This window comes from Lipomyces tetrasporus (assembly GCF_029532465.1).
Source record: "Lipomyces tetrasporus strain NRRL Y-64009 chromosome Unknown POJ06scaffold_6, whole genome shotgun sequence".
In the NCBI taxonomy this organism is placed as follows: Eukaryota; Fungi; Ascomycota; class Lipomycetes; order Lipomycetales; family Lipomycetaceae; genus Lipomyces; species Lipomyces tetrasporus.
Genome location: NW_026611601.1, coordinates 406245 through 433853, shown reverse-complemented (window position 1 = coordinate 433853; position 27609 = coordinate 406245). Strand labels below are relative to the sequence as shown.

General features: G+C 48.9%; 12 protein-coding genes and 1 non-coding gene across 13 annotated transcripts; 8 read left to right on the top strand and 5 right to left on the bottom strand.

The window, feature by feature from the left end:
* Positions 1–112: 112 nt before the first annotated feature.
* Positions 113–1850, top strand: POJ06DRAFT_290940 (uncharacterized protein; the record flags this gene model as incomplete). The annotated part of the gene is made up of 3 exons (XM_056190357.1): positions 113–432; positions 491–629; positions 708–1850. The coding sequence occupies exons 1-3, from the start codon at positions 407–409 to the stop codon at positions 1848–1850; spliced, it is 1308 nt and encodes a 435-aa protein (XP_056043130.1). The 5' UTR covers positions 113–406.
* A 1431-nt stretch (positions 1851–3281) lies between these two features.
* Positions 3282–5142, top strand: POJ06DRAFT_254205 (Alpha/Beta hydrolase protein). The gene has a single exon (XM_056187741.1). It carries the CDS (start codon positions 3399–3401, stop codon positions 4839–4841), a length of 1443 nt encoding a protein of 480 aa, XP_056043129.1. The 5' UTR covers positions 3282–3398; the 3' UTR covers positions 4842–5142.
* Positions 5143–5149: 7 nt separating this feature from the next.
* On the bottom strand, positions 5150–6812 carry POJ06DRAFT_114593 (uncharacterized protein). The gene has a single exon (XM_056184137.1). It carries the CDS (start codon positions 6690–6692, stop codon positions 5601–5603), a length of 1092 nt encoding a protein of 363 aa, XP_056043128.1. The 5' UTR covers positions 6693–6812; the 3' UTR covers positions 5150–5600.
* Positions 6813–8048: 1236 nt separating this feature from the next.
* POJ06DRAFT_238442 (uncharacterized protein) lies at positions 8049–9191 on the top strand (the record flags this gene model as incomplete). Its single annotated transcript, XM_056185992.1, has 1 exon — positions 8049–9191. The coding sequence occupies one exon, from the start codon at positions 8049–8051 to the stop codon at positions 9189–9191; it is 1143 nt and encodes a 380-aa protein (XP_056043127.1).
* Positions 9192–9368: 177 nt separating this feature from the next.
* POJ06DRAFT_254203 (uncharacterized protein) lies at positions 9369–11870 on the top strand. Its single transcript, XM_056187740.1, has 3 exons — positions 9369–9913; positions 9967–10106; positions 10167–11870. Exons 1-3 carry the CDS (start codon positions 9793–9795, stop codon positions 11508–11510), a joined length of 1605 nt encoding a protein of 534 aa, XP_056043126.1. The 5' UTR covers positions 9369–9792; the 3' UTR covers positions 11511–11870.
* Positions 11871–12764: 894 nt separating this feature from the next.
* POJ06DRAFT_198492 (uncharacterized protein) lies at positions 12765–16625 on the top strand (the record flags this gene model as incomplete). Its single annotated transcript, XM_056185113.1, has 5 exons — positions 12765–14191; positions 14249–14557; positions 14613–15062; positions 15120–15479; positions 15539–16625. The coding sequence occupies 5 exons, from the start codon at positions 12765–12767 to the stop codon at positions 16623–16625; spliced, it is 3633 nt and encodes a 1210-aa protein (XP_056043125.1).
* Positions 16626–16978: 353 nt separating this feature from the next.
* POJ06DRAFT_t51 lies at positions 16979–17052 on the bottom strand. Its single transcript has one exon. It is a non-coding gene; the product is annotated as a tRNA-Met (tRNA).
* A 673-nt stretch (positions 17053–17725) lies between these two features.
* On the top strand, positions 17726–18610 carry POJ06DRAFT_254194 (uncharacterized protein). Its single transcript, XM_056187739.1, has 2 exons — positions 17726–17910; positions 17961–18610. The coding sequence occupies exons 1-2, from the start codon at positions 17876–17878 to the stop codon at positions 18289–18291; spliced, it is 366 nt and encodes a 121-aa protein (XP_056043124.1). The 5' UTR covers positions 17726–17875; the 3' UTR covers positions 18292–18610.
* Positions 18611–20723: 2113 nt separating this feature from the next.
* On the top strand, positions 20724–21875 carry POJ06DRAFT_254191 (60S ribosomal protein). Its single transcript, XM_056187738.1, has 4 exons — positions 20724–20831; positions 20904–20929; positions 21011–21227; positions 21280–21875. Coding segments are annotated over exons 1-4 (612 nt in total). The 5' UTR covers positions 20724–20830; the 3' UTR covers positions 21648–21875.
* On the bottom strand, positions 21876–23228 carry POJ06DRAFT_254188 (nucleophile aminohydrolase). The gene is made up of 5 exons (XM_056187737.1): positions 22992–23228; positions 22880–22928; positions 22633–22808; positions 22305–22550; positions 21876–22241 (listed from the first exon to the last, which is right to left on the bottom strand). The coding sequence occupies exons 1-5, from the start codon at positions 22992–22994 to the stop codon at positions 21957–21959; spliced, it is 759 nt and encodes a 252-aa protein (XP_056043122.1). The 5' UTR covers positions 22995–23228; the 3' UTR covers positions 21876–21956.
* A 598-nt stretch (positions 23229–23826) lies between these two features.
* Positions 23827–26083, top strand: POJ06DRAFT_254184 (cytidine deaminase-like protein). The gene is made up of 4 exons (XM_056187736.1): positions 23827–24089; positions 24155–24231; positions 24284–24582; positions 24641–26083. The coding sequence occupies exons 1-4, from the start codon at positions 23953–23955 to the stop codon at positions 25892–25894; spliced, it is 1767 nt and encodes a 588-aa protein (XP_056043121.1). The 5' UTR covers positions 23827–23952; the 3' UTR covers positions 25895–26083.
* Positions 26084–26122: 39 nt separating this feature from the next.
* POJ06DRAFT_114420 (uncharacterized protein) lies at positions 26123–27275 on the bottom strand. Its single transcript, XM_056184136.1, has 2 exons — positions 27258–27275; positions 26123–27198 (listed from the first exon to the last, which is right to left on the bottom strand). The coding sequence occupies exon 2, from the start codon at positions 26994–26996 to the stop codon at positions 26352–26354; it is 645 nt and encodes a 214-aa protein (XP_056043120.1). The 5' UTR covers positions 26997–27198; positions 27258–27275; the 3' UTR covers positions 26123–26351.
* Positions 27011–27576, bottom strand: POJ06DRAFT_198391 (prenylated rab acceptor PRA1; the record flags this gene model as incomplete). The annotated part of the gene is made up of 3 exons (XM_056185106.1): positions 27011–27198; positions 27258–27318; positions 27376–27576. The coding sequence occupies 3 exons, from the start codon at positions 27574–27576 to the stop codon at positions 27011–27013; spliced, it is 450 nt and encodes a 149-aa protein (XP_056043119.1).
* Positions 27577–27609: the final 33 nt, after the last annotated feature.

Genomic DNA, 27609 nt, shown 5'->3' with positions numbered 1-27609 from the left:
CGGCTCTTTGTGGTGACGTCTTGTGCGATGGCAATCAGTCGGGGGTTTTCAAACTCCCAACAAAATAGCAGCAGCAAACTCGAGATATCAAATCTGTCGTTTACGCAGGTATCTCATTGCGGTGGATGATATCTTGAACTGTTCGACTGAGCTAGCCGGTCCATCGCGCGTCATACAAACAACCATACCCAAAAACGTTACACGGTCTTATGTGTGCTGACGCACCCGCATCTTCCTTCTTCCATTCCCTCTTCGTCTTTCCGTTTTGCGTTTCACATTCTGCCCTCCTTATTCTTTCGACCTTTTGGTTTCAGATTAGAAATTTTCTTACATCATATTCTTTCGTTCGTCACACCGATCGACGGCGACAGCTTGACACTTGAGATTATACCCCACTTTATGAGCAATGGGATTCACCTACACATTTAATTGGTAATTGGTGCACGTCTTTGTGTATTTGGACTCTGTCTAATGGATTATCTACGAACAGGCCCGCCGATCCGCCTGCGGAAGAAGTGTATGTCACTGGCTCGTTCGACAACTGGTCAAAGTCAGCTCCCCTCGCTCAGAACGTCGATGGATCTTGGTCCGTGTCCATTCCTCTTCCAAGCGAAAAGATCGCATACAAGGTATGCAAACGTTTTGTTGATCTGATTTTAACAAAAGAGGAAGAAGTGATCGATAAGTAAATGCTGACTGTTTTCTAGTTCGTCGTTGATAACAACTGGGTGATTGATCCAAACGCAAAAACCGAGACCGATGCGTCTGGTATAACAAATAATGTTCTAGACTTAGACGATATGACTGCTGTGAACACTGCGTCTAGCTTGCCTGGTGGATATATCCCGGAGAGCGGCGGTATACCTGTTGCACCGGCCTCGTCATCCAAGCAGTCGGAACCGGATAATGAGCCGACAGTCACTGAATCGACAGCTCCCGAACCAGTTGCATCAGACCCAACGGCCACCGGACCAGAGGTGTCTTCGGCTGCTGACGCTACAACTATGGAGCCGGAAAGTGCTTCTGCGGGTGAATTCGTGCCCACAGCAACAACTTCAGCTGAAGAACCCGAGCCAGAAAAACCAGTAACGGATGGGATCGAGAGCAAGGAAGAGTTGGCACCGATCCCTACGGTGATGCCTCAGTCACGCACTCTCCACGCACCATTCTTGGGCACCCCTGGCATCGTGATCCCAGCCAATGCAAGTGAGATCAAAGAGTTCCGTGAAGTTTCCACGATTGATCCGCGTACGTTGAATGAGCCCGAACCAACGACGGTGGAATCCGATTCGACAGTTAGTGAGTCTGGACGAGAGCCTACTCCTGAAATTCCAGCTGAGCCTGAGCCAACACCTATTGATACTGTTGATGTCGAGCCCCCAGAGACGGAAGGCAGGATCACTGGTTTGTCGGCACCCCCATCTGAAATCCTTCTTGGGCCCAACGACGAGTTACCGAAGCCTTCGATCAAGTCCAAGGAGCCAGAGCCGGTCACCCAGGAAGAGGCCATTGGTGCGTTCCAGGCACCCCCAGGAATCGTGATCCCCACAGATGCAGCGGAGATCAAAGAGTTGCAGCAGCCTAAGCCTACCACCGTGGAGGACGAGCCAGTTATTGTCAAAGACGCGCGCACCCTGTCACCGCCATCTGCGGGCAGCACCGTGTCAGAAGTGGTTGATACGTCTACTTCGACTGCACCCGAGATCCTGAACGCGGAAGACATTCCCAAGGACATTGCTGAGCCGAAGCCGGCAACCCCGCCTGCGCCAAACAAGAAGCCCAATGAGCGCTCGAGATCACCAAAGAGCAAGCCATCATTCTTTGATAAAGTGCGAAAGATGTTTAAGTAACTGTTTCTCTTGAATTTTTCTTTCTACCTTTCTTGTTTTCTTCTCAGTCCTTTGGTTGGAGGTCCTGTATTTGTACGCGTTATGTATTCGAATTTGATTGAGTAGTGTGTATTATTCTGTTGTACACTTCTATCTGTTCTTGCTTTTTTGTATTTGACTCACTGTGTATGTCGGAGGAGATATCTAATATAATATTGCTATTTCCATATATCTATATTATTTTCTTTCACTATTTTCTGCATTTCTTGTTTCTGTTCTTTGTGTTTGCGTGAACAAGTTCTTACACGCCTTGATTGCTATAGTGGCTCGGACCGAACACGGTGAAAGTGCAGCATTATCCCGTTATCCTCTTTGCGGTGTGCATCACTCTTTATGGCGTCCGGTACTATTTTAATCACGATGGATCGATCTTCGGAGCTGCTAACGCAGACGACGCGTTTGCGGTATTTGACGAACTTTGAATAGAGTCGAACCATGTGATAGGTTTTTCTTATGTCAGTAAAACATAGTATGATGGATGGATATCTAGTGGCTTTGGTGACATTAGGGACATTTCCTTGCTTTTGTCGATGAATAAATTGATCATATATTTACTGAGATTTCCTGGTACCATGAGGATGTCCACCTACGCCTTGTGCCGCAGAATACCCCGTTCAGGCATTCCGGGCAGAATCAGCCTTCCTGCAAAGAAAGACTAGATGTATACCACTGAGGGAGAGCTTATTAGGATATCAACAGATTGAATTGAGATACTTGGCATCACCTGCTGACGAGCCGAGGAGGCCGATGCTAGCAGAAATGAACGAGTAAAAGACTGCCGAATACAATCGACTGTGTGATGGCATCTCTACATTCGCCTAGCTATATGGCGTGTTCTACTTTATCAATTTCTTTCTATCAAGCAGAGCTACAAATATACCCTGTCACACCTTTGGCATTGGCATGATAGCGACAGAGTCTGGCCAATCGGAACCATTGTTATTACGCGTCCTGCGCACTTTGGTCGCGCATTTGTTTTAACAAGCGCCACAGCCCCTTTGTCAGGGTATTAATATTAACGAGGAGGCCACGGAGCTTGTGCAGAGAAGGAATAGCGCCGACAGGGCTGTGACGTCTTATCAGCAATCATCTGCTTGTAGCCGCTCTAGTATTATGGTGCCGCGCGATCAGATCGGTGCTAAAGCACCACAACAAGTTTGGACGGAATCTGAGTCCCAACTTAGCTGCTAGACGGGCTAGGGTTTCTGATATGGGCTTTTGTGACTGGGGTAGAGCGCCGAGATGTTAAGGTTACCGCGCGCGCATAAAGTGTGCTTTGAACTGATAGAAGTGCGTAACAAACGCGCGGCTATGCACAAATTGTCCCCGCGGGATACGCTGAGAGGGGTAGAATTGTTCAGCATAGCATTGCTGCCTCAAAACCCAGAGGTTCCGCAACTCAGCGACAACCGTCGCAAGTCTGAATGACCAAAGGCACAGAAACGACACGCCACAAAGACACACTTCCTTGAAGGTGACTAAATCTACTCACACGATCGCGCGACCAGCATGCGGTCCTATCTATTCGAGCCTGCGCCGCTCCCGGAGAAGGACGCGGCCGTGAGCATCGGCGAGGCAGACGACTATGACTTTGCACATCTAGATGGCGTCGCGAAGGAGTACGAGCCAGTACCGGAAATTGAGAATGATGAAGGCGATCCTGCGATGAAAGCATTGCGGCTGCTGTGGAGGAAAATAAAGTGTGGTGCTCAGGTTTTCTGGCGGCGGATAGTGGGCATGAGCTGGAGACTGCAGATTATCCTTCTCGCGTCGACCGTGACTGTTGCTATTATTCTCGGATTCACACTAGGGTATTTGACGCCCGACAACGAAGAGACTCCTGGAGTGTCGTATTACTACCATGACAGCGTGACAGAGACCTACACAGTTACGGACGTGAATTCGGACGACGAGCAGCTCGTGGCATTAGTCAACGAGATATCCGAAGACCCGTACGGCACAAAGCAGTATGGTGCCGTCCCAGAGGCGCCAGCAGCGAAGGAGGACGAGGTCAGCGCTACTGGATTCCTCGGATCATTGTTTGGAATTCGCCCGTTATTTGGCGGCAGCTCATCACATTACACTATTTCGCACTATCAGCTTGAGCATCTGGAAGAAATCGCACTTTTGAACAATATAGCATACTGTGTTCCATCTCCGGATATCACGCCGCCATTCAACTGCACACGTGCGTGCGATTTCTTCAATCCTGGCGTCGAGATTGTACGGACGTTTACAAACACTGGGCTTGACACTTCCTGCACGGGATACATAGCTATCGATCACCGGCCCGGCTACAAGCGTATCCTGCTAGTCTTTAGAGGCACGAGCTCTCTCACGAACTGGTTCACCAATCTTGATACTATACAAGAACCTTATCCGTATTTCTCTTCAGAGAGCGTCACCGGCTGCTCGCGGTGCAAGGTTCACCGCGGGTTCCTGCGGTCTTATCTCGAGACCCGTGCGAACACTCAGCCCGTGCTAGAAGAGCTGAAAGCCAAGTATCCCGATTACTCACTCTTGGTCACGGGTCACTCACTAGGCGGCGCCATCGCTATTCTCGCTGCAGCCGATCTCATCACGGACGGCTACACGCCTGAAATTGTCACGTACGGCCAACCGCGCGTAGGCAACCAAGAGTTTGCAAACTGGATCGACTATATCGTCTCATATACGGATGGTCAAATGACCCGAGTGACGCACAAGTCCGACCCTGTCGTCGGCGTCCCTCTTGGGATCGACTGGCGTCATTCCGGAGGGGAAGTGTACATCTCCAAGGGCCCACTCTCGCCCGCGCCCGGGGACTGCTATATTTGCGAGGGCCAAGAAGATAAAGAGTGCAGCGCTGGCGAAGGCGTGATTACCACTCTGGCCATTTCCGGCCGAGAGGTAGCGTACCGCGCGCATGTGGAGTATTTCACCCGCGTCGGTCTTTGCCGCTTCCAAATCTAGGACTAAAGCTGAAGACGAATAAAAAAAAAGGACCGAAGTTGTGATCTTAATTGAATGCATCGTTCTTGGAATGGTCTGTTGTTTTGGGTTGGGTTTTTTTATTGGAGTTATTTGCTTATTTTTTTTATATTGCACTCTGTTTCTACATTTGACGGGTTTGATAAAAGATAGGTGCTTGGATGTAAAGTTCACATATGGCATTTGTTATGGTATTGGTGGTTGTGGGGGGGGGGGTATATAAGGGGGGGTGGGTTTGCGTGTTGATATAGGACTTACTCTTACTACTTATGTCTCGATAGGATAGTTTAATGTTGCTATCTGTGCTTGTTATGTCTTAGTTTATGCAAATATGGTAATTGAAATATTATCTGTCTGAGACGTCCATAGTTAAGGCCAGCTCATTAGTCATCGCTCGGTACAAGACGTTGTAACTAGTTTGAAAATCATCGATTGCGGAGTTGGGAAGGGGACCATCGGAGAGCTTGCGACAGTGAACCTGGCACGCTCTCTTTGGTATTTAGCTCACACTTAGAATAAAACATATAATTTATTGCTTAACAAGTATAACGTACCTATGGATTCACACCAGCAAATCAATCAGTGTAAAACAGTTCTCGTGCACTGCAAGCTAAAGTCTACAGATTGGCACTCAGTAACAGGTATTCATGACAGCCAGCCCTACTAGTGCTGGCCCGCTCTCAGCTATACCACGAATAACAAAATAGGAATATGGAATACATATTGTCAGGCACCAAACCGTTAACCAACCGACGCCGGTCGTCTGCCGCGCCGAGACCTGCGTAGAGGAACCTCATCCGTATGAAGTACAGTAGAATGGAACGTCTCTGGCGGTAAGAACATCCTCCTATTCTGATTCCGAGTAGGATCCATCTCCTCCGCGTCGTCATCTTGACGCTCGTCGCGAGGTTCAGGTTCAAGAAACACAGTCGTTCGACGCCGACGATGTCGCGCCGCGGCATTTGTGCGAGGAGCTTGCATCTCGAGCTCGAATACCTCGCCGCTAACTTTCGGCGCCGAAATTTTCGCAGGCGGCGGCGCGACCGGCAAATCGGCGTTTCCAAGCCGTGCGCTCACGTTCGTGGTGGACCCGTTCCCATTGTCTTCTTGCTCTTCTTGGTCACGGATCACGCACTCTGCTTGACTTATTGGCGTTACTGACAGTGGTGTGAGCAAAACTTGCGCCGGAGGTCCAACAGTGCGACCGTTCAAACTGTCCTGGCGTGCAGCGTAGATTTTGCTATCGCGGTATCCGAGAATTGCAACAAGAAACCAGTATACTGTCAGAATCAGCGCTACGACCCAATTATATTTCCCGCCAATATTGCTACTTCTCGTCGGTCCTCCATTCCCGCCAGCGACTGTGAACACAAGAAACGACAGGCCGAGTAAGACTGCGAACGGGTAAAATTTGCGAGTTTTGAGAGACATTTTCGGGAAGAGCTTGATGAAAGAAACAATAATGCTCAGACACGCGACGAAGATGCCGCTGATTTCCTTGCCGCCGCCTCGGTTGATACGCGGCGCTGCACGGATGGCATGCAAGTCGCGGGACAACAGGAAGATGAGAACCGCGGCACATGCTAAGCCGGCGAGGTGGAGAGATGTGTCGATGAGTGGGCTGAGCGTGCCGGTGTATGGGTACGAGTAGTCTACCCCCTCGACCACCGACGGCGGATGGGGTGAGAATATGCGACTGCAGTTGCGAGTCAGGTTGTGACGGATTGACCGCGCCGTGCCTCCGTGCATTCGCCGTTGGCGTGATTCCTGGAGATATGTCAGGCGCTCCCGGTAGTTGCTCGCATCTATGGACGGTCTACTGAGATATGACATTGCGATGACGGAAGTTCGGTGCGCACGCTTGACGCGGGCACGCCGGTTGTTCGGGGAGTCTCAAGCGAAAAAAAAAAAACAAGAAACGACGCGCTGACCAGCGAAGACACGCTATATTCCGACGGCCCGAGCAAGCTGTACACGAGTTCGGTAGCAAACAGTGGCGGCGGCGGAGACCTAGAAAGCGCCTTAACTGCTCAGACGGTCGGCAAAATCCGAGCCCGATTCCGATCAGACCGATGATTGAGGAGAGGTCCTCTCACCGGCACTATTGCGTTGGCTTGGCCTGCACGGCAGGACATAAGAAATACAGAAAGATATTAGTGCCGCACGGTGAGAACGCGAGACCGGGAGGTCGGAAGTGCCGCCCCCATAGTCCACGCTGTAAATTTGACAGGCGGGCGGACAGTTTTGGCATTGTTTATGGTCCAGCTGCGACGGTGCCATGGCAACCTAGAGATGTCGGAGTCAATAATGAGCATCGTAGAGATGACGTTCGAGTCGGAGTTGGCCTATGAGGCGCACAAGTGCGGAATGGTGGGAGAGATGTGCGCGGGCTCCGCCGATGCGGCGCATTGAACAGACACCAAGAACCGTTGGTTTAAGGTTGGCCGGCGATGAGGCGGCTCAGGTGTGAAACGGACCCGATGTCTATTACAACTCGCAAAATTGGAAAATGAAAGGCTTAGAGGAATCTAAAATCTAACTACGAAACAATGTATTAGTTGCGCAGAATTGACCGGAAGGGGAGAGTGATTCGCTGCGAATTATTTGAGTGGTATGTATCCTGCCAATTCGAGCGGGTATAAATTAGTTCATATCTTGCGGACCGAGCACAATCCATGAGAGAGATCGTAATGCTATATACAGCCGTTTGTTAGTAGTTGCTAGTAGTTGCAGCAGAGTAAGTATCATACTAAGAATGCTATTAACTGGTCGTTTCATAGCCAGGTCGGAGAGACGCAGAAAAGGCGACCGGGTCAAGTGCACAAACGCCGCAGGCCCGCCGCAATGACTCCCTTTACACGTGTCCGAGCTGTTCTGGTACTGAGAATTCAGATAAGCCACGCAAAAACAACATAGCCCCGGCTTCCACCGTGACCCAAAATAGGCGGAGATGGGTTTTGGCATCCCTGGCGCGTGTGCCTTGTTGCAGTCGCGCTTGAGCTGTCTCTACTCTCGACAACTTGGGCGGCTTGGTTACGTATCGCTCCCCCGTCGGATAACGAACTCCTCGGATCCGCGGATGCTCGCTTCTGTCTGTTTATCGTCATGTTATAAGATCCCCCCCGCGTCTCCTGTTATTCTGCTGCTATCACTTTCACTACTCATCGCTCCATCTGCATCACACACGCAATGTCTGCCACTGTCACTACCACTGTCTCCGTCTCCGCGCCTGATGTTCTCCAGGTCACTCCGCTAGAGAACGCGCCTTTCGGTGCACGCATCACACTCCCTTCCTACGCCCAGGACCCTGCCGACCTCAACGAAGAAGACTTTCAGCGCCTCTACAGAGCAGTCCACGAGCATTTGGTCGTCGTTCTTCCTGATCTCGCCGACCTCAAGCCGTCGTCCCAGTACCAGCTTACAAAACGCTTCGATCCCACCTGCGAAGGCGCCTACGGCCACTCCAAGGAGTTCCGCCACGAGAAGTCTGTCCTCCGACGCGACGGCCACTCAACCCCGTCTCAGCCCCAGGTCCAGATCCTCGGCCAGGGCCGTCACGATGGCCATGCCGGCGTCGCCGATCTTGCCCTCCGTCATCCTACCCATATGTCCTTCCACCGCGACCCTCTCTCCGACGACGACATGGCCAACGGTTACACTCGCTTCTACCGCTGGCATATCGACTCTGCCCTGTACGGCCTGGCTCCCCCGGTCGTGACGACTCTTTTGGGAATTGACTGCCCAGTCGACAAGAAGCAGAAGCTCCGCTATGAGGACACCGGAGAAGAGATCACCACCGCCAAGGCTGCCACGGCCTTCGCGTCAGGAGCCATCGCCTTCGAGAACCTCTCCGACGAAGACAAGGAGTTCGCGCTTAGCACTACAGTTGTGTACGCGCCCCACCCCTACATCTTCATCTCGCCCGCCAAGGCCACCTCGGACGGCTTGACTATGGTCTCCGAGGGCAAGGAGCTTCCGCTCGAGGAGCTGCCCGAGTGGGAGGGCTCCAAGGTTAAGCGCCTGCCCCTCGTCTGGACAAACCCCGTCACCGGCAAGCACCACATGCAGGTCCACGGCTGTTGCATCTGGAAGCTCGAGACCCCGAACGGCACCGTCGAGCTCGAGGAGGCTCGCAAGATCATCCACCGCCTCATGCGCCCCAACATCTCACCGGAACGCATCTACTGCCACGACTGGAACGAGGGCGACCTCGTTATTTTCTTCAACCGCGGTGTCTGGCACTCTGTTACCGGTCAGTTCGAGGAAGGCGGCCACCGACTGATGCATCAGTGCAACATTGCAGCCGGCGTTGACCCTGTCTGCAAGAAGTAGCTTGCGATGTCCTGCTATTCAGAGTGCATTCGGCGTTGGTGGGGGCCTCAAAATAGTTGATTTTGCGATTGATATATTGGTTTCGGGTGTATTTTGTTCTTGGTTCGTGGTAGTTGTTTGTTATTAATTACGGTGTAATTGACTTTGTACTTTCAATCGAATATAATATATATAAATCGAATAAGTTAGTTATAAACTTATATATAATTATCCTCTATTATTGATCCGCAGAAATGTAATTGATTTGCTGAATCTCAGGCCAGCTTGTGACAACACATTAGTGCGCTTCTATAATTGTTACTGGTCATCCGCACATAGCAGATGCTACTGAGTTATTGATTGCTCTCCTCGAAATGCTACAACGGATTACGCTAAACAGTTGGCGACAGTAATGGGCATTTTTTGCAAATCGGATGACCTCGTAATCGTATTCGTCCTCTGGAGCCAACTAACAAATCACGTGGATAGAGCAGGGGCCTACATCAATCCAGTCCACAACAAACAAGCATCAGAACGCGCCCCCAGATTCCACGCATACGCTTGCTAGCACGCTGATGCTGTTCTTCGGTAAAGACTGGGCAGATTGACACATACGTCTCAAATGGACTGTCCGATTATTGAACACATAAGGGACGTTGACCGCGGACATGTTGGCTCCGCGGTATACTGTTTCGGTGGCAGGGTCGATGAACTCAAGGGTCCTCTTACAGCACGGACAGGAGGTACGGCATTTGATTCTCGCGACGCGTTACCTGGATTTGCTAAGCTGATGTAGCTTTGTATATTTCTGTTATTCTTACGGATGCGACTGTAAATGTGGATTACGAGAGGATGCAAGCGACGATTTTTGGACGTGACGACAAGTCCTTGCCCCGGGTGCAGCCTGGAGACTACTTATTTCTCACGAACGTCAAGGTACATAGTTCCATAACTTTGTGAACGCAGGCCGCTTGAATTTGCTAATAATATGAGTAGTTCCAGCTTCGGGATCATGGTTCGATTCACTGTGTCTCAACTGCCAAGACCACGTACTATGGCTGGGACCCGTCTATCCCGAAAAAGGTGACTAAAAACGAGAAAGTCCTTGTCACTCCACAGCAATTGTCCATTCTTTCTAAATACTTTATGAAGCATTGTCGTGAACTTTTAGCTCGCGAGCACGATCGTGGCGTTGTCACTGTCCGCCAGCAGCATTCTAATGCTCCGGGCAATACTCCGTCCAAGCAGTCAAATGTTCCGAGCAATGCTCCGCCCAAACCCTCGACCGAAGCTCCAACTAGTGCACAACCACGGCAGGAGCCAGCCGTCGTCCCCACAAATGTTATTGTATCAACATCTAATACTTATAATGGCACATTCTCCAAACCTCGCATTTTACTACGAGATCTCACGGCTAGCATGACAACATCAGTCGTCGTGCAAGTCATCAGGGCGCTCACAAGCGGACGCACATATGTCCTCCAAGTATCCGACTTCACTTCCAACGAAGCCTTCAAAGCGTGCGACGCTGTTGAAGGAATGGGGCTTCCATGTGGTAAATACTCCATGGAAGTGGCGGTATATGATGGTAGTAAGAAATATTGTCTGGACAATATCGAATGTGGGGCTATTATCACGATTGATCAACTGCAATTGCGGATGAGTCCATATGGAAATTTGGAGGCCAGGGTTAATGGCGATCGAATGAATCCTGCGCGGTCATTCATTAGAGTCTTGGCAGAAGACGATCCGGAGGCGCTGATTGTAATTGCCAGGCGCGCAAAGTGTTTGGAACGGCTTAGGAGGAACGAGTATGAGAATGGCCTTACGCTACCGCCAGAACCGAAGTTTGGCAAGGACGCTCAGAATGGTGTGCATGCTGATTCAAAAGCAGTCGAAGCCAGTCCACACCAGGAATCAACGCTTTCGCGTTCCGTCGGACAATATGAGCCTCGACAGTCGCTCTCACCATCTCGATATTCAGACCCACCCACTCGCACCTTTGATCCTGCTGATTACAGGAAAGCGTCGAAGCTTCCATCCTCGCAGTCTGACATGAACCCGCCTGTGAAAGGTGAGAAGCGCAAGAATGAAGAGGCCGACGAGAATGCCTCCAAGAGGCTAGATGCTGTATCTCAACCCTCGACGAATACAGAGATCAATAAGCCCAGTCGAACGTCATTGAATGGAAAGGAAAATGCTACTCAGGCGGTCAAGTCGCCCCCCGCACAGCCTGCCACGAAGCTCTCTCAAAACAGTAAGTACTTCTTCACGGACTCCGAGTTCTCGCGACTGCTGATGTGCTATGGCAAGTATATTGCAGTGACCGAACGATGTTGACCACTCCAATAAAGAAGATCGTATCAACTGCGAAAGCTGGTGATAATTTCCGTCTGATATGTTCAGTCCGCGATGTTCTCCCCAGTACTTGGGACGAGATTTTTATAAAAACGTAGGTTAAATGCACTTACTTTCCAGGGACGTTTTGCTAATTGCTTAATATTTAGGCCAACCGGCGAAGAAGTTTTTGGCATTGCGGCAGTAGTAGTTGATGAAGCAGGCGACAGCCTTGTTGTCGCCATATATGGATCCGAGGCGGAGAGATTGTTTGGCTGTCAGCTTAACCGGTATGTATGTCCATTTTGCAGCAAGAACGTGAACATGCTAATTACTCTCAGTGAGAATTTGCCGATAATACAAGAAGGACTGTGGAAGATCACCACGCCACCGGTCGAGGGCGCTGAGCGTGTATGGATTGATCTTACAATTCGGACGTACTCGCGGCCCACGCATGAGAAAGGCGAGGAGAAGCTGGGGTGGGCAGTGTATGGCTGTCACAGATTGTAGGCGGGGCAGAATAGAATGAGGAAAATTTAGCATTTGTTTCTGGCTCCGCATGTTTGATTTGGACAGGCGTATCTAGGGACTTGTACAATGCGTGTACTTATATATCGTTAACGTCAAGAATGCCAAGTTTGTGTTATTAAAAATATGCAGATGTTTTCGAATTGCATATTGCTGCCAGACTTCATGCTAGAGATACATAATTAACTGAGAGCTCAAAAATTTCTGTCCTGCTCTGTGTAACTTTGACGCAACGGTCCCGATTTGCGCCTCCAGGAATATCGTGCAGACGAACTCGTACTCCGTATTATAATTGGTAGCATGATCCTTCTTTTAAGACGGATGCAGGAAATTTACTGTCTGCCGTGCTTCCATACGACGTACATCTGCTATATTACTCAAACCTCCGTCGCCCCTAATCTGACTAATTACTAGCGGCAATAGAAGTATTACTCATTCACAGTGTATTCGACTGCGCCACATCTTATGAGCCGCAGGCGCGTTGCAGTTTCATGTTTACTAAGTAAAGCTTACAATTGTAGGGGTTTCGTGATCAACAGCACGCCACTGTGGCGCCGACGACATGAGCTTTCTCCGGGGAGGACTTATTGCCGACGAAATAGACATTCCTCGCAAATCTATATATTCCTAGAAGTCGACTTTGTTGGCACACGTTAGCTGCTGAAAAAATTTGGCCTTGGCGGCAAAGCCATTTGTGACTAGAATTTGGTTCACGAATAATCAAGGAATATGGCAGGTGTTGAGACCCAAGGGCCCACCATTCATCAAAGCGCTGCGACGCCACTACCTGACTCTATACGACAGAGTGGATCTTCGTCTTCGTTGCGCGGGTCACAGAAGAGGGGATCGCAGCGAAAGTCTAGAAATACGAAGCAGCAAGTCCAGGAGACCGAGGAGAGTTCTTCTCGGCAGCGGGGTCTTGAATCAGGACCGAGCGACAAGGCGAATGGGCGGGCTAGAAATCGACCGCGCCGGAATAATAATGGTACCCGCGGCCAGCAGCATCAGAATGGCAACGACAATAGCAATATGCGCATGACTACGACTGTGACTGCGGAACATGAACAAGCGCCTGTGTCTGAGGATCGCCGAGACGGTGGTCAAGAGCAAGTCCAGGAACGCACGCGACAACGGAGTCGCAATCGGCAAGGAAGCGGCCGTGTTGATGGCGGGCAACAGCGCGGGCCGACCTCATCAGATCAGTCTAGTAGGAATCGAAGACGTGGAGGGAGAAATGGCAATGCGAATGGCCAACAAGGCGTTCGTCAACTGGCTATTCCTTCGACTTTCGGAACCCAGCTCACGCTGCCGAGCCTTGTTGCCACAGAGGCAGACGACCATAATCACGATCAGCATGCGAAACAAAATATTCCGACGGCTTCTTTGGATTTGGCCGATTATTTCTTCGGCCTTGATTTGAACGCGAACTCGTTGGCGGTCAGTATCCTACAGGAGATACACTCTGGCGCATACGAGTGTATGATTTGCATCAACTCCATTACTCGAAAATCACGGATCTGGACCTGCGACACGTGCTATCGCGTTTTCCATGTCAACTGCATTCAAAAGTGGGCAAAGCAGCTCAAGACCACTGGAGCCGAAAACAACCCGACCCAGCCGTTCGAGAGTCAGCAGTGGCGATGTCCAGGATGCCAGACATCTCGCGAGAGTATACCGCAACGGTATCGCTGCTGGTGCGGAAAAGTTGAGAATCCTGATCAGTCACCACTGTTCCCGCCGCATAGCTGTGGGCAGACCTGTGCAGCGGAGTATCCAAATTGCCCACATGGATGCCAAGTGCCTTGCCACCCTGGACCACATCCCAAATGTCAGGCACTGGGCCCTCAGATTGACTGTTTCTGCGGCAAGTCGTCGTCACAACGACAATGTGTGGAGACGAAGTATGACGGTTGGAGCTGCGGCGTCGAGTGTGGCGAGATGATGGCATGTGGAGTACATACTTGTCCCCGGCCTTGCCATACGGGACTTTGTGGACCATGCCAGGCTCCTATTCATAGTAGTTGCTACTGTGGTAAGGAGGATAAGGATGTCAAATGCTATCAGTCATTGCCTCCCAAGCGAAGCGTGTTTATCGACGAGGATGGTGATGAGGCGTGGTGGACTGGAATCTACAATTGCGATAATATTTGTGGTCGGTAGGTTGCTGCATTAACTGTTTACTGAAATGTCTGTTTTACTAATAGATACAATAGGTACTTTGACTGCGGAGAACACCAGTGTCAAAAAGGCTGCCATCCTCAAGATTTAAAGGCAGCTCATTGCCCTCTGAGCCCGGATGTCATTCTGACATGTCCGTGTACCAAACACACTGTTCAAGATATCCTGGGACATCCGAGAGAAAAGTGCACAGATGCAATTCCCATATGCAACGATTTATGCAGTAAAACGCTCCCATGTGGCCACTCGTGTAAGCAAGTGTGCCATACTGGAATGTGTGGCCCTTGTTTCGAAAATGTCACCGTCCCTTGTGGGTGCGGATACAATAAGATTACATTGTCTTGGTGTGTTAGATGTTATCTGCAGGCGTTACAGGACGTATACTAACAATTGACGCAGTGCCGATCTAGTTGTCGGGAGCCCTCGATGCAATCGGACTTGTCGCATCCAACTGAACTGCCAACGTCACGAGTGCGGGACTACCTGCTGCCCAGCCGAACGAGCAGGACAAGAACGCGCAATGAAACAACGCCGTAAAGACAACAATATCTATCAAAATCTCGAGGATTATATCGAGCCGCAGCATATCTGCCTGCAAACGTGCAACCGGCTTTTGAAATGTGGGAGTCATCATTGCCAAGCGACTTGTCATCGTGGACCGTGTCCGACATGTCTGGAAGCCAGCTTTGATGAATTGACTTGCCACTGTGGGAGAACAAGGATGATGCCTCCGATTCCATGTGGTACGCCCCCGCCGAAGTGCTCTTATCCCTGCAATAGGCCAACATCTTGTGGTCATCCTATCGTTGGGCATAATTGCCATTTAGATGATGAGGAGTGTCCGAAATGGTATGTCATTTCCCCGATATCTGTGGTGTAATCTGTCAAACTTATAGTTTATGTTAGCCCCTACTTTGTCGAACGACCGTGTATGTGCGGCAAAAATGTCCTGAAAAACCAGCCATGCAGTCGTCAGCAAGTCTCATGCGGTACTATCTGCAACAAGCTAGTAGCCTGTGGTTCCCACCGCTGCAAAAAGGTCTGTCATTGCGAAGGTCAGTGCGAAAACCCTTGCAGTCAGCCATGCAACAAGATCAAATCTTGCGGCCATCCTGACGAGGCGCCATGTCATTCTCCATTCCAGTGCGAGGAAGCTATTCCTTGCACTGCACTGATTAAGATCAGTTGTCCGTGTGGTAATTTGACGACGACGGTTAAATGCAATGCGACGAAGACCAGCAAGAGCCCAAAACGGGAGCTGAAATGGTAAGTGATTTGGATGTCGACAACGCTAGCTGGAAGCCATCTTTTAACACACTTTATAGTAACGACCAATGTGCAATTATCGCTCGAAATAATCGACTCGCAGAAGCTCTTAACATCAATACAGAAGCTCGCACGGACTCATCGCTAATCCATACAGAACTCTCCCTCCGTCTCTACGGCACGAATAAACAGTGGTGTGAAAGTATTGAGAAGATCATTGACTCGTTTGTTGTCGGGACGCCGCCGAAGCGGTCTCTGGCATTCCCGCCAATGAAGCGTACTCAGCGACAATTTATTCATACGCTTGCGGAGGCATATAATCTCGAAAGCGAATCTCAAGATCCGGAACCTCACAGGAGTGTGCTGCTACACCGAACTTCAAAAACCGCGTTACCCCAGCGAAATTTAGCACAGTCGCACGCTATCTATTTGAAGACGAAGGCCCAAGAAGGAGCACTTCCGGCCAGCGGTACACTTCCCGCTCAGCTTAGGAAGACGCCAAAGCAGGCGTATAACGCTATCCTACTCGAGTCTGTCCAAATTGGACTGACACGTGTCGAGCTGGAGCGGAAGATCGAGCCAGTCATTGTCGCGTCTTCGCAGCTGCGTTTCTCAGTACACTGGATCGCGGACGAAGACGTTCTCTTGCAGCCAAAGTCGTCGTCGTTAGGCGTCGAGGAGGTTGAAGCCGAGTTGGCAATGCTGAAACCAATTGTGCGCAAATTTGTTGTGTTGCACGAGCGTCTTGCGGAGGTTGTGGAGCTGTGTTGGGTTACGAGGGATAACGTTATTGCCTATCGCGAGAAGAGCGCATCGCAGACCAGTAGCTCTGTGCCAACTCCGTCGGCTTCGATGACCAGTTTAGTGAACGTAGGTAGATTTGCGTCGTTGAATTCAGTTGCGGCATTAGCCGATGACTCGGCATCAACTTCCCCAGCGCGTGCTGTGAAAGCGAAGTCGAAGAAGGAACCTGAACAGGTTGCAGAGTCGTGGGAAGACTTATCGGTCGACGAAGCTGAACCTGAAAAGATTGAAGACAAGGATGTCATTGATCCTGTGAAATCCAGAGTGGACGGTCGGGAAGCAGCCCAAGAAAGCTCCCCGTCCGAATCCGTGCAAGCAACTATCACAGAAGACGTCAATTAATTAATATTTGCATTCTTTGTAACTATTCGTATTCAACTTGGGCACGGCAGTATGGGGACAGTTACATCGCAGCTTCATTTGGAGAGAGTTTAACTGTATCGTAGGATATGGGGTAATGGGTCCATATATTGCCAACTTCGAACCATTTTATTGTAACAAACCAATCCTCTCGAAAAATTTTGCATTGGTTCGGCGCGGTACTTTCTAAAAAGTATATTTCTACAACATTCGTTCATAGGATTGGTCTTAATATTGTTGTAGTAACTTAAAACATGTGATTGTCAATTAAACGATCACCTAATTTGGAAACGGAACCAAATAAAAAACAAACATGAATTTCTCAACTCATGCCATGCCTCAGGAGGGAGTCGAACCCACGACCTTGAGATTATGAGACTCACGCTTTAACCAACTAAGCCACCGAGGCATCAAGGAGCTACACTCGCATAAGGATTTTACACCCAAGGAGTAATGTTCCAACCCTAACCCTTTACTTTCTATTTTTATATATATATTTATCCGTTTCGTTTTCCGTTCGCTCCTTGCATGTAAATAGCTTGTATAATACACTGGCTTTTCAAACAATAAAAAAAATTCCAACAAACAAGCTCATATCATTTAACTCGAAAATTCCTGTTAAATGCGGTTTTGCCGCCCGGGCCGAGAGGAGAAGATCCACAAACCACTGATCCGGGAGCAACGCTGGGGCGGCGTTAGCTCCTGTATGGAAAAAAATCACTGGTTCTTAACAGCCGTGCAATCATCACGACGGTGGTCTGTTTGGCGACAGTAAATGCACCACGTCGAGGAGACGTAGCGGATTCGAACAACCAACGAAAACTTGAAGGAATGAGGTGCTGGGCTGACCAGTGGAAGAGTGCGGGGTGGGATGGTGCGCTTCTCGTTCAACGCCAAGGTGATTTCCAGAGCATCCTCATGCATGGCACTGGTGCCGATCCGAGGAAATTCCGCTTGAAGAATGGTGCCAAAAGGTTGCAAATCCGAGGCTACGTGGTCGTAGCCATGGGCGGGATTGGAAGAAACGCCGATGAATTTGAGCTCAACGACGGGGGAGACCTGGCGATGGCGCCATGTCGATCATAGTGATCGAGCGGGCGCCAATACTGAGAGTGGTGGTCACACAAGAGTCGCTTTGTTTTTTCCTCAGTTGGCTTCACTGGTTGTCGGCTGGGTCACCCTTCCCGTTCTGCTATCGATACGTTCTCAGAAGCGTGCTGCTGTATAGGGTCATGCGGGTCATGACCGAGGACGAGCAGGAGGATGAGTATGCGAGACGCGTGTGGGTTGTATTTTGTCTAACTCGACTACTAATAGGGACGCGATCGATGGTGAGATTGCACAATACCTCTCGCCGCACCAGCCAACCGCGTTTTCATACTGTGTGCAAGTTCATGGTGCCTGTAACTCGTTCGGCGCCAATCACCAGCTGCCCTCAATCACCTGGGCCACCGACGATTTTACGGCCCTCCGGCTCAACAGTGGCGCGTTACTGAAGCTGACCTCGCTGAAAGCCTTTCTACAAGAGCTGTACCCTGTCGCTGAGAGTCTGCTGCCTGAATTGTGCCTCGATATTGACGTGCCAACCCACTTCGCGCCAGATTTGCGTGACGTATACAGTACCGCGCTTCTTCTTTGCCGAGCCTGAGTGGACAGCGTCGTGGATCCTCTGGCTTTGTCCCCCAAGGGTCCACCTGCGTTGAGGTCTCTCTCTGGTTTGATGACCCAGTTACGCCTTCGCTCCTGCATCATTCGCGCTAACTTGCACGGTTTGCTCCCCCGGTCGGTTGCCCCTATCTCTATCTTTACTGTCCGTCCTCGCTCCGGACGTGGATGGTCCTCTCTGCTGACGGGCTGGCTGGTTGGTGTCCTTGCCTACGGGCCCTGGCCGGCCGCTGGTGTTGTCGCCTTTGGTTTCCATTTTCCTTTTTTTCCTTTCTTTGTTCGGTTTCCTTTTTTGTATATTTATCCGTTTCGTTTTCCTTTTGTTCCTTTGTTTTTCGCCAGTACATGCCTGTAAATAGTTTGTAAAATACACTGCCTTTTCAACCCAACCTAACCTAACCCTATACATTTATATTCTAATTTTTTTACTTTTTGCCTAAGTTAACTAACTATTTACTTATTTTGTTCCTTTTTGTCCCATTTTTTCGCTCAGTACATGCGAGATAAATAGCTTAGCTTGTAAATACACTGACTTACAAACAAAAAAACTTGATCGCACCTGTGATAGTAAGGTTCAAAGTCGACCCCTATCTATTTGGCCACATGGTCATGTGGAATGCATAGTATTTTATAACACCGACCATCTCTTTCTATCAAGTTTTCCCGCTGGTGCTACTGCTACATAACCATAAGCTACTATAGCTGCCGCCACGGAACTAGCTGCGCCTGCTACTGGGAATACAGCTGTCATCACGCCGAATATACATCCCAGTGAACAACCCACACTTCTCATCAGGTCGTAACAGTTGGCTATTGCCAATCCCAGTCGCCGTTGCAGAATCTTTTGCTGCTGTGCTCATCAGTCCCCACCACTGGTACTATGTCAACGCTCTTTCTTCTACACCTATCCCAGTTGTGGGTCTGTCTGTTTCGTTCCTTACTCGTGAGCTCTTGAGTACTCATGTCGATGCGCTGTGATTGCCTGAATACATATTCCATCTACCATTGTATATGAATACGCCTGTACCGGTCATCATACCATCTCCCGAATTTCCATCTGACACAGTATATGTCTCAATTGACCTGACATCACCCTTGGGAGAAAGTAGGTTATAATTATAATATATGCGGCAGCTTTGAATATCATACCCAAAGTTACCAATTTCCAAATCCTGTCTTCACCGGTTTGAACTCTGCTCGCCCCCAGATCAGTGTCCTCGACGGAAGAACTCCTGTCGGTAACTGAGTCGATTTGGTGAGGTTCTTTGTCACTCACTATCACGCGCATGGAAAAGTACAGAAAAAGATAGAGTTTTACCTCTATTATTGAAAATGGACGAATTGGGCTAGGGTCACAATTGATGTGAAGGAGCTTCTTGACAAATGGTGAACGTTAGGAGTTCAAAAATCAGTCACTCATAGGAGCTGAGCGGAAACTGTTGTCCGGGTGTGGCCGGAAAAAGTTTACCCGAGTTCAGGGGTAGACGGACTGTAGATTACTGTTGAAGTAAAGGTGACAGCATTTGTAAAATACACTGGCTTACAAACAAATAAAGGGTGGGGTTAGGAATGTTATACATAATCGAATATATGTCAAAGAGTTGGCTATTGTCAACATAAGCCCTAGCCGCAGGGCTGTAGGCAGATAGGCGGATTGGCGGATTGGCGGATTTGGCGGATTTGGCGGATATGGCAGATATGGCGGATAATTCGCATATTCTCTAATTAAATTTAAAAAAGGTCAAAATCTAACATCCTCATCATACAATCGCGTATACAAAGAAGCGCAATATCAAATAAGTCAACCTATGGTCTGAAAGGTAGATGACGAACATGTTAATGAAATAGGGCGACTAGTTATAGTTATTCTAGCACTGGCGTACGTGCTCACATGTAGCGGCCGGGATGACGGACCAAATAAGTTGGGTCCGCTACAAGCGAGTCCATTTAGGAAATTCAAATATCATGTTAGTGAACTTTGCGAAATTTTTAAAGAAATTAGATATTAAGATAACTTATATAATATTGATGAATTTTGCATTGAAGGCGGATGGCGGACACAAAGGGGGATACATATCTCAATTTCAAAAAGGCAAATGGCGGATGCGGATATGGGAAAATTTGGCGGATATCCGCATCCGCCACAGCCCTGTAAGCCTAGAGGAAGCGTAAGGCTGTCTGCCTCTGGACATACATTTTCTCTTTAAGTTAGTTATCGTAAATATTTATAGCAGGGAATCGTCTTGCTTTTGGCTGCCGTTGCGAATTCGAGAATTAATGGTACGAGCCCCTTGAGTCGAACCGCACGTTTTGGGACCGAGCCCTACGGTAGGAAAGCAGTCACAGCACTTTCAGGGTAGGGTTTACTGAGCAGAACATACTGCTGAGGGCGGCACCACACAGTCTCGAACTTACCTGTTTGGGATCTAAGGACTTTAGACGGTCTTGCGGTCTCGAGTCATCCCAAGTAACATTCAACAACACGATCAGCAACGCATCACCGTTCGGCTAAGTAAATAACAAGTAAGTAGTATTGCTTGTTGAGCTATATAATATTATACTGGATAGCGAGGTCGTATTCTAACGGTTTTACAGTGGGTGCCTACAAGTATCTCGAAGAGGTAATACAACTTTGATCTTGAATGGAAAATGTCCATAATTGTTATGCAATGTGTAGATATCGCTCACACATATTGTTATAGCTACAACGCAAGAAGCAGTCTGATGTTCTTCGCTTCCTTCTCCGAGTCCGCTGCTGGGAGTACCGTCAACTGAATGTCATCCACCGTGCCTCTCGCCCTTCTCGCCCCGACAAAGCTCGTCGCCTTGGATACAAGGCGAAGCAGGGTTTCGTCATCTACAGAATCCGCGTCAGACGTGGTGGCCGCAAGAAACCTGTTTCTAAGGGTGCCACTTATGGTATGCATGCTCTGTACAACTTTAGCGGAACGGAGTTTAACAATTGGTATAGGTAAGCCCACCAACATGGGTGTTAACCAGCTCAAGTACCAGCGATCTCTTCGCACAACTGCCGAAGAGCGTATTGGCCGCCGCTGCCCCAATCTTCGTGTCTTGAACTCCTACTGGATTAACCAGGACTCCAGCTACAAGTACTTTGAAGTTATCCTCCTCGATCCCCAACATAAAGCCATTCGCAACAACGCCAAGTACAACTGGATCGTTGCTCCTGTCCATAAACACCGCGAGTCTCGTGGTCTGACTTCGGCTGGAAAGGCCTCAAGAGGTATCAAGAAAGGTCACGGCTACACGAAGACCAAGTCCGGCAGAAGACACACCTGGAAGAAACACAACACTCTCAGCTTGTGGAGATACCGTTAGATGGTACGACCATTGCACGGGGGTGTATGATGAAATTGGGTTTCTGCGTCATGTTAGTTCAAAAGTGGCCTTTTTGTTGAAAATGAAGCTTCGAGTACGAGACATATCATGTATCCATAGCTGAACGTAAATTAATTAGTTCGACAAGTGAAAATTGATTTCTCGAGCGATCTTTACGTGCGTCGTCTTACATCTCTGTACGAAGTAATCGTGGCCGTAATTGCAAGATTAAAAGTTCACGGAATCACGGAAATATGCTGAATGATATATTATGTAGGGTAAATTGTTATGATACAAGATTGCAAATCTCTAGTCCTCTTCCATCTCTTCGTCTTCGTCTTCCTCCTTCGCTAGACGCTCAGCTTCTTCCAGTAACTCCTTGGGAACAAACTCGTGCAATCCACCGGTCTCCGATGTACTGACCCATGATATTTCTAGCTCGAAATCTTTGTCCTTAGAGTCATCGTGTGCCGCATAAATTATTCTAGCTGCAGCCTTGACAGCATCTTTAGCAGAGATGTTTGGGAGATCTAATTTCTCTAGTTCTGACTTCGCCGCTTGCCGGCCTTTCCCGGTCGCCGCACCTAAGTATCCCTATGACAATTAATAATTGCATCCTTGATAACACTTCCTTGACGAGTCTTAAATACCACATACCCAGTATGCGCCAGAGGGCTCAATTGTGTAAAGATGAGGACCAGATGCATCAACACCACCAATGATGGCGGAGATACCGAAAGGTCGAACGGAACTGTACAAAGTATATGCCTGAACGTAACCCGCAAGACGGTCGGTAAGGGAAGTAACACTGATAGGACCCTTATATAAACCCCTCCAGGAGTACGCGTCAGACCGACCCTGGCTGACGAAATGACGGCCATCAGCAGTCAAACCTGAATATGCCTGGATGATGCATGATAATTAGCAACTATTAATATATCGAGGCACCATCCGATGCCTGGCGAACTATCATAAATCAACGTACAACACCAATATGCTTGTCAACTGTCTGGATCTTCTTATTGGCACTGGGAACTAGTAGTTTGGATGACACGATCTTCTCGACTGCCAAAACAACGCCGTCCTTGCATTTTATTCCGATCGCAGTGCCATCGGCCTCAACCGCCTTGCTAGCATATTCAACTTGAAAGTTCCGTCCATCTGTCGAGAGAAAGTTAGATACATGGCTCAATGCCATAGACGCTCTCACTTCGTCAGCGATGTAAGCATACCCGGACTAAATACGCTGTTCGACAAATCGTAGCCAGTACCAATTGATGTCTATCATAAAAGAGCGATCAGTTTAAATTATAATCACCAACCAACCCTCTGTTCGAAGCTTACCATAGTGAGAATCTTATCACACTCCGAAGGTCTGATACGTTAGTGATGATATGTAACCGATAACTTTGTGAAAGGTCGGTCAGCGTAGAGCGGCTATAGGTAAGCCGTCTCGATCTACAGTGCACGTAACCCCCTAGCCACAGCTCGCATCAGCCACAGGTCAATAACTGAGGGTCAGACAAAGCTAACAAGCCACCACTTAAAATGGCGCAGGTTTATTACAGAATTGCACAGCGCATGCCGAGGATTCGAGGTCTACTTTGGCAGCGAAAGATAAGTAAAGGTAACTACAGGCTATATCTTCATTCGCCAGCCAATATGGCTTCTAGAAAATGATGTCCGAAATCCAAGGAGTCGGTCATGGTCTTGTAGACATCATCTCCACCTGTGCATTGATATATCAAGTTTAATTTCATATCCATTAAATACGGGAACGAACAAATGCCATTTCAGAGCTAGAAACAGCAGAAACAGTAATATCAACGTAAAGGAATGTTCGGCAAATCATTGCACCGAGCCTCATCCGGGTCCACGAAGGGTACTCCTTAGGCATCCGCGAAGGAAACCAGAAAGCCCGCTGCACCCAAGATTCACCATAAAATCTGTTCTCCATTCAACCATGGGATATTCACATATGTCATGGACATGCGCCGAGTGATGGGTACATCTCGTAGGAATGCTTTGACGACACAATAAATCTACCGTGCCGATTGAATGTTGATTTTAGCGTTAGAAAAAAAAAAAGAAAAAGGAGAGTATTCGACAGAGACAATCAACTTATAGCAGTGGTATAAATGCACCACACTTATGGACAGTCGAAGGCATAAACGTGCCGTGTTATCAGAGTTCACGGCAAACGTCATCGCAATATTGGCCGACAATACGCGGACGACAAAAAAACTGAAAATCTGGGAAATCTGTGGACTCTTCCATTTCCCTTCGCAGCCCATTCTTTCCAGCAATGAAGACCGCAATTCTCTCTGTCTATGACAAGACCGGTCTTTTGGACCTGGCGAAGGGTCTTGTCAAGCACAATATTCGTTTGTTGGCGTCTGGAGGTACGGCGAAGCTTGTTCGCGAGGCCGGTTTCCCAGTGGAGTGAGTTTAATGAAGCTCTGTTCGGATAAAGGTTAGGCGTAATATACTAAGGCGATAATTATTAGAGATGTCAGTGCTATAACTCATGCGCCTGAAATGCTGTCTGGTCGTGTCAAGACTCTTCATCCTGCTATTCATGCCGGTAAGTCGACATGGAACGCTAAAATCTAGTCAAGGTTTAACGGTGTTACCAGGCATTCTCGCTCGTGACATCGAATCTGACGAACATGATCTCGCCGAGCAGGGAATCGACAAGGTCGACTACGTCGTTTGCAACCTGTATCCCTTCAAAGAGACCATTGCGAAAGTCAATGTTACCATTGAGGAGGCAGTTGAAGAGATTGACATAGGAGGGGTCACGCTTCTCCGAGCTGCAGCCAAGAATCACGTTCGCGTAACGATCCTGTCTGATCCGTCGGACTATCCGGGCTTTTTGGAGCAGCTTGACAAGGGCGAAATCACTTCTGAGGCGCGAAATAGCTATGCACTGAAAGTCAGTACCTTCGCGGTGGGATGTAAGCAGGAGATTCGGTACTGATCTGGAAGTTTAGGCATTTGAACACACGGCCGAGTACGATGCGGCAATCTCGGACTTTTTCCGCAAGAAATATGCCGAGTCCAAATCTCAACTGACTCTCCGTTATGGTGCTAACCCCCACCAGAAACCGGCACAGGCCTATGTCAGGCACGGCGAACTCCCTTTCAAGGTGCTAGGTGGAGCTCCAGGCTACATTAACCTGCTTGATGCTCTGAACTCTTGGCCTCTTGTTAAGGAGCTTTCCATTTCATTGAGCCTCCCGGCCGCTGCCAGTTTCAAGCATGTCTCGCCCGCCGGTGCTGCTGTCGCTGTCCCATTGTCTGATGTCGAGAAGAAGATCTACTTTGTCGATGACATCGCTGACGAGGATCTCACGCCTCTTGCCATTGCGTATGCGCGTGCTCGTGGGGCTGACAGAATGAGCAGCTTCGGTGACTGGATTGCGTTGTCCGACACCGTCGACGTGACGACGGCCAAAATCATCTCGCGAGAAGTTTCCGATGGTGTTATTGCTCCTGCGTACTGTGCCGAAGCGCTCGAGATTCTCAAGAAGAAGAAGGGTGGAAAGTACACCATTCTTCAGATCGATCCTGCGTACACTCCGGATCTCGTTGAGACCCGCCAAGTGTACGGCGTTAGTTTGTCACAAAAGCGGAACGACGTCTTCATAAATTCTGGATCCTTCAAGGACATTGTTTCTAAGAATAAGGATCTTCCCGACAGTGCTATTACTGACTTGGTTGTGGCTACTATCGCTCTCAAGTATACTCAGTCTAATTCTGTTGCCTATGCTAAGAACGGTATGCTTATTGGTCTCGGCGCCGGCCAGCAATCGCGAATCCATTGCACCCGACTCGCTGGCGAGAAGGCCGACAACTGGTGGCTGCGCCAGCACCCACGCGTCTTGGGATTCAAGTGGGCTAAGGGTGTCAAGAGACCCGACAAGAGTAATGCTATCGATTTGTTCGTAAGCAACCAGATACCTGATGAGGACCCAGAGAAATCAGAATATGAGTCTAAGTTTGCTGAAGTTCCTACGCCATTGACTGCTGCGGAGCGGAAGGAATGGCTTTCCAAGCTAGATGGTGTTGCATTGTCCTCCGACGCATTTTTCCCTTTTGCCGACAATGTCTACCGAGCTGCCCGAAGCGGAGTCAAGTATATTGCGGCTCCAAGTGGTTCCGTCCAGGACGAGGCTGTGTACGCCGCGGCGGACTCTAAGAATATCGTCTACGTCGAGAACCACGTCCGCTTGTTCCATCACTAAGTCAGCAAGCGGTTTTTTGAAATAGCTTGTTGATTTGTGGTTTGTTTACGTATCAGTATTGTTACATGTAGGTATTAAGGGTTAGAGCAATTGACTGTAATTACAAATGGATTGCTATGACAACAAACAATCATATAAGATAGCTAGTTGACATATGAAGCGGGAACATCTATTAAATTGAACAGAACATTAAATAGCATAACATGTCTACGAGAAGTTTATAAACCATTCACTCGTGTTCTAAGGAGCGCTCGATACAGATGCAAACCGACCGCACCAAACCGAAGTCATCATAAACATATCTACAACGAATAAAATTGTGCGGACAGTGACGCTGACGCAGCAACACGTATGAGAAAGTGATTAGTGGCAAACCAAAGGATTTCCGCTATAATCCATTGAACGTCGACGACGAGATTGAGGGCTATTACCACAACCTAGGTCCACTATTGCAATTCTAAGATCCAGAGGGCTGAAAGTGGTAACCATGCGATGACATCTCCGCAGATCCGGGAAAGCTCACGACTCGTCGACCTTGTGCTGGTGCGAACGATCCTGGCAGTTGCACAAATGCAGAGGCGGAAAGTTCTTCAAGATGCCACTGTGGTCCAGGTCTACGGTTGCCCAGCCTTAGTCCAGATTCGTAGCCTGACCGCTGATGTGAACTATCGCTGGCCACTCGAACCCTTCTTCCTGCAGTACGATCTTCGTCAACATACGCAAAATCGTCACTAGTTCGTCGTCTGAGTGCCATAGAGCCCTCGTGTTGCCGAGGCCGTGTTCTTGGAACACTCAATGGCTGTGCGACAGCTTGCTGAGGGGCAACGACATATCTCATTTCTTGATCATCGTAGAGGATACTCGGACGTGGTTGGTTCTGTCCTCCTCGCACCACATTTGTCACAGTCGTAGGAACCGCTCCTCGACTATCATTTTCTCTTGCAATATAGAATGCTGTCGACTGTTGTCTCCTTCCAACCTCCACCTTCTCACCGCTAACCTTCCGATCCTTCCTTCTTCTGTCGAACCACCCAAATCTCCTCTTCTGATTTTCCTCCACTCCATACTCATTCACCCGTCTAGACCCAGCCTCCACAGTCATCCCTGCTCCCCGGTCTAGACGGCTGACTCGGAAAAAGCACTTTCTATCGGCTTATCCATGATGGCGGCGTGCCCAATTATCGTAACACAAGCGGCTCCGAGAAGCCACAAGATCGTTGAGAACGGAGACGCAAGGAAGCCTAATGGCAGGGCTATAACCAGAAGACCGACATAGAGCTGAGAGGTAGTAAGGCGGACAAACCCTGGCATATGTCAACTGATGCTCACTACCGTCATGCTCCAGAATGAGGCTAAACCATACCTAAATTTAAGTCTGCTCCTTGCAAGTAGTTAATTCCATACAAGCTAGCAGACACGAAGACCTACGAGGATGAGTGATTATTCGCATTATCAGCTCCTGTCCAGGAACCAACACATACCAAGACAAAGAGCAACAACATATTCGTAAGCAAGCTATATACTGATAGCATAGCAAAGACAATCAAGTAATTAGCCGAGAAATAGGAGAGATTGTATGTAACCCGTTTCTGGACTTCATTCATGTTCTTGGGCTTCGAGACCCGTTTGAAGTCGAAAAACTCGCTGACGGGTCGAATATTGCCCATCCTGCTGCGCAGCATAGTGGAGTCGGTCTATCTCATACATCAGAGACA

Bases quoted from the DNA above. Each gene is read 5' to 3' on its own strand.
- POJ06DRAFT_254203 (XM_056187740.1), top strand. From the start codon at position 9,793: ATGGACTGTCCGATTATTGAACACATAAGGGACGTTGACCGCGGACAT. The intron at 9,914-9,966 runs GTACGGCATTTG...AAGCTGATGTAG, and splicing joins TCTTACAGCACGGACAGGAG to CTTTGTATATTTCTGTTATT. The intron at 10,107-10,166 runs GTACATAGTTCC...TAATATGAGTAG, and splicing joins TATTTCTCACGAACGTCAAG to TTCCAGCTTCGGGATCATGG.
- POJ06DRAFT_114593 (XM_056184137.1), bottom strand. From the start codon at position 6,692: ATGTCATATCTCAGTAGACCGTCCATAGATGCGAGCAACTACCGGGAG.
- POJ06DRAFT_254205 (XM_056187741.1), top strand. From the start codon at position 3,399: ATGCGGTCCTATCTATTCGAGCCTGCGCCGCTCCCGGAGAAGGACGCG.
- POJ06DRAFT_254194 (XM_056187739.1), top strand. From the start codon at position 17,876: ATGCGGGTCATGACCGAGGACGAGCAGGAGGATGA. The intron at 17,911-17,960 runs GTATGCGAGACG...GACTACTAATAG, and splicing joins GAGGACGAGCAGGAGGATGA to GGACGCGATCGATGGTGAGA.
- POJ06DRAFT_114420 (XM_056184136.1), bottom strand. From the start codon at position 26,996: ATGACTGTGGAGGCTGGGTCTAGACGGGTGAATGAGTATGGAGTGGAG.
- POJ06DRAFT_254184 (XM_056187736.1), top strand. From the start codon at position 23,953: ATGAAGACCGCAATTCTCTCTGTCTATGACAAGACCGGTCTTTTGGAC. The intron at 24,232-24,283 runs GTAAGTCGACAT...CGGTGTTACCAG, and splicing joins TCATCCTGCTATTCATGCCG to GCATTCTCGCTCGTGACATC. The intron at 24,583-24,640 runs GTCAGTACCTTC...CTGGAAGTTTAG, and splicing joins GAAATAGCTATGCACTGAAA to GCATTTGAACACACGGCCGA.
- POJ06DRAFT_254188 (XM_056187737.1), bottom strand. The intron at 22,809-22,879 runs GTATGCTTACAT...TTCTCTCGACAG, and splicing joins GAACAGCGTATTTAGTCCGG to ATGGACGGAACTTTCAAGTT. The intron at 22,242-22,304 runs GTATGTGGTATT...TAATTGTCATAG, and splicing joins AGCCCTCTGGCGCATACTGG to GGATACTTAGGTGCGGCGAC.
- POJ06DRAFT_254191 (XM_056187738.1), top strand. The intron at 20,930-21,010 runs GTAATACAACTT...ATATTGTTATAG, and splicing joins CCTACAAGTATCTCGAAGAG to CTACAACGCAAGAAGCAGTC. The intron at 21,228-21,279 runs GTATGCATGCTC...CAATTGGTATAG, and splicing joins TTCTAAGGGTGCCACTTATG to GTAAGCCCACCAACATGGGT.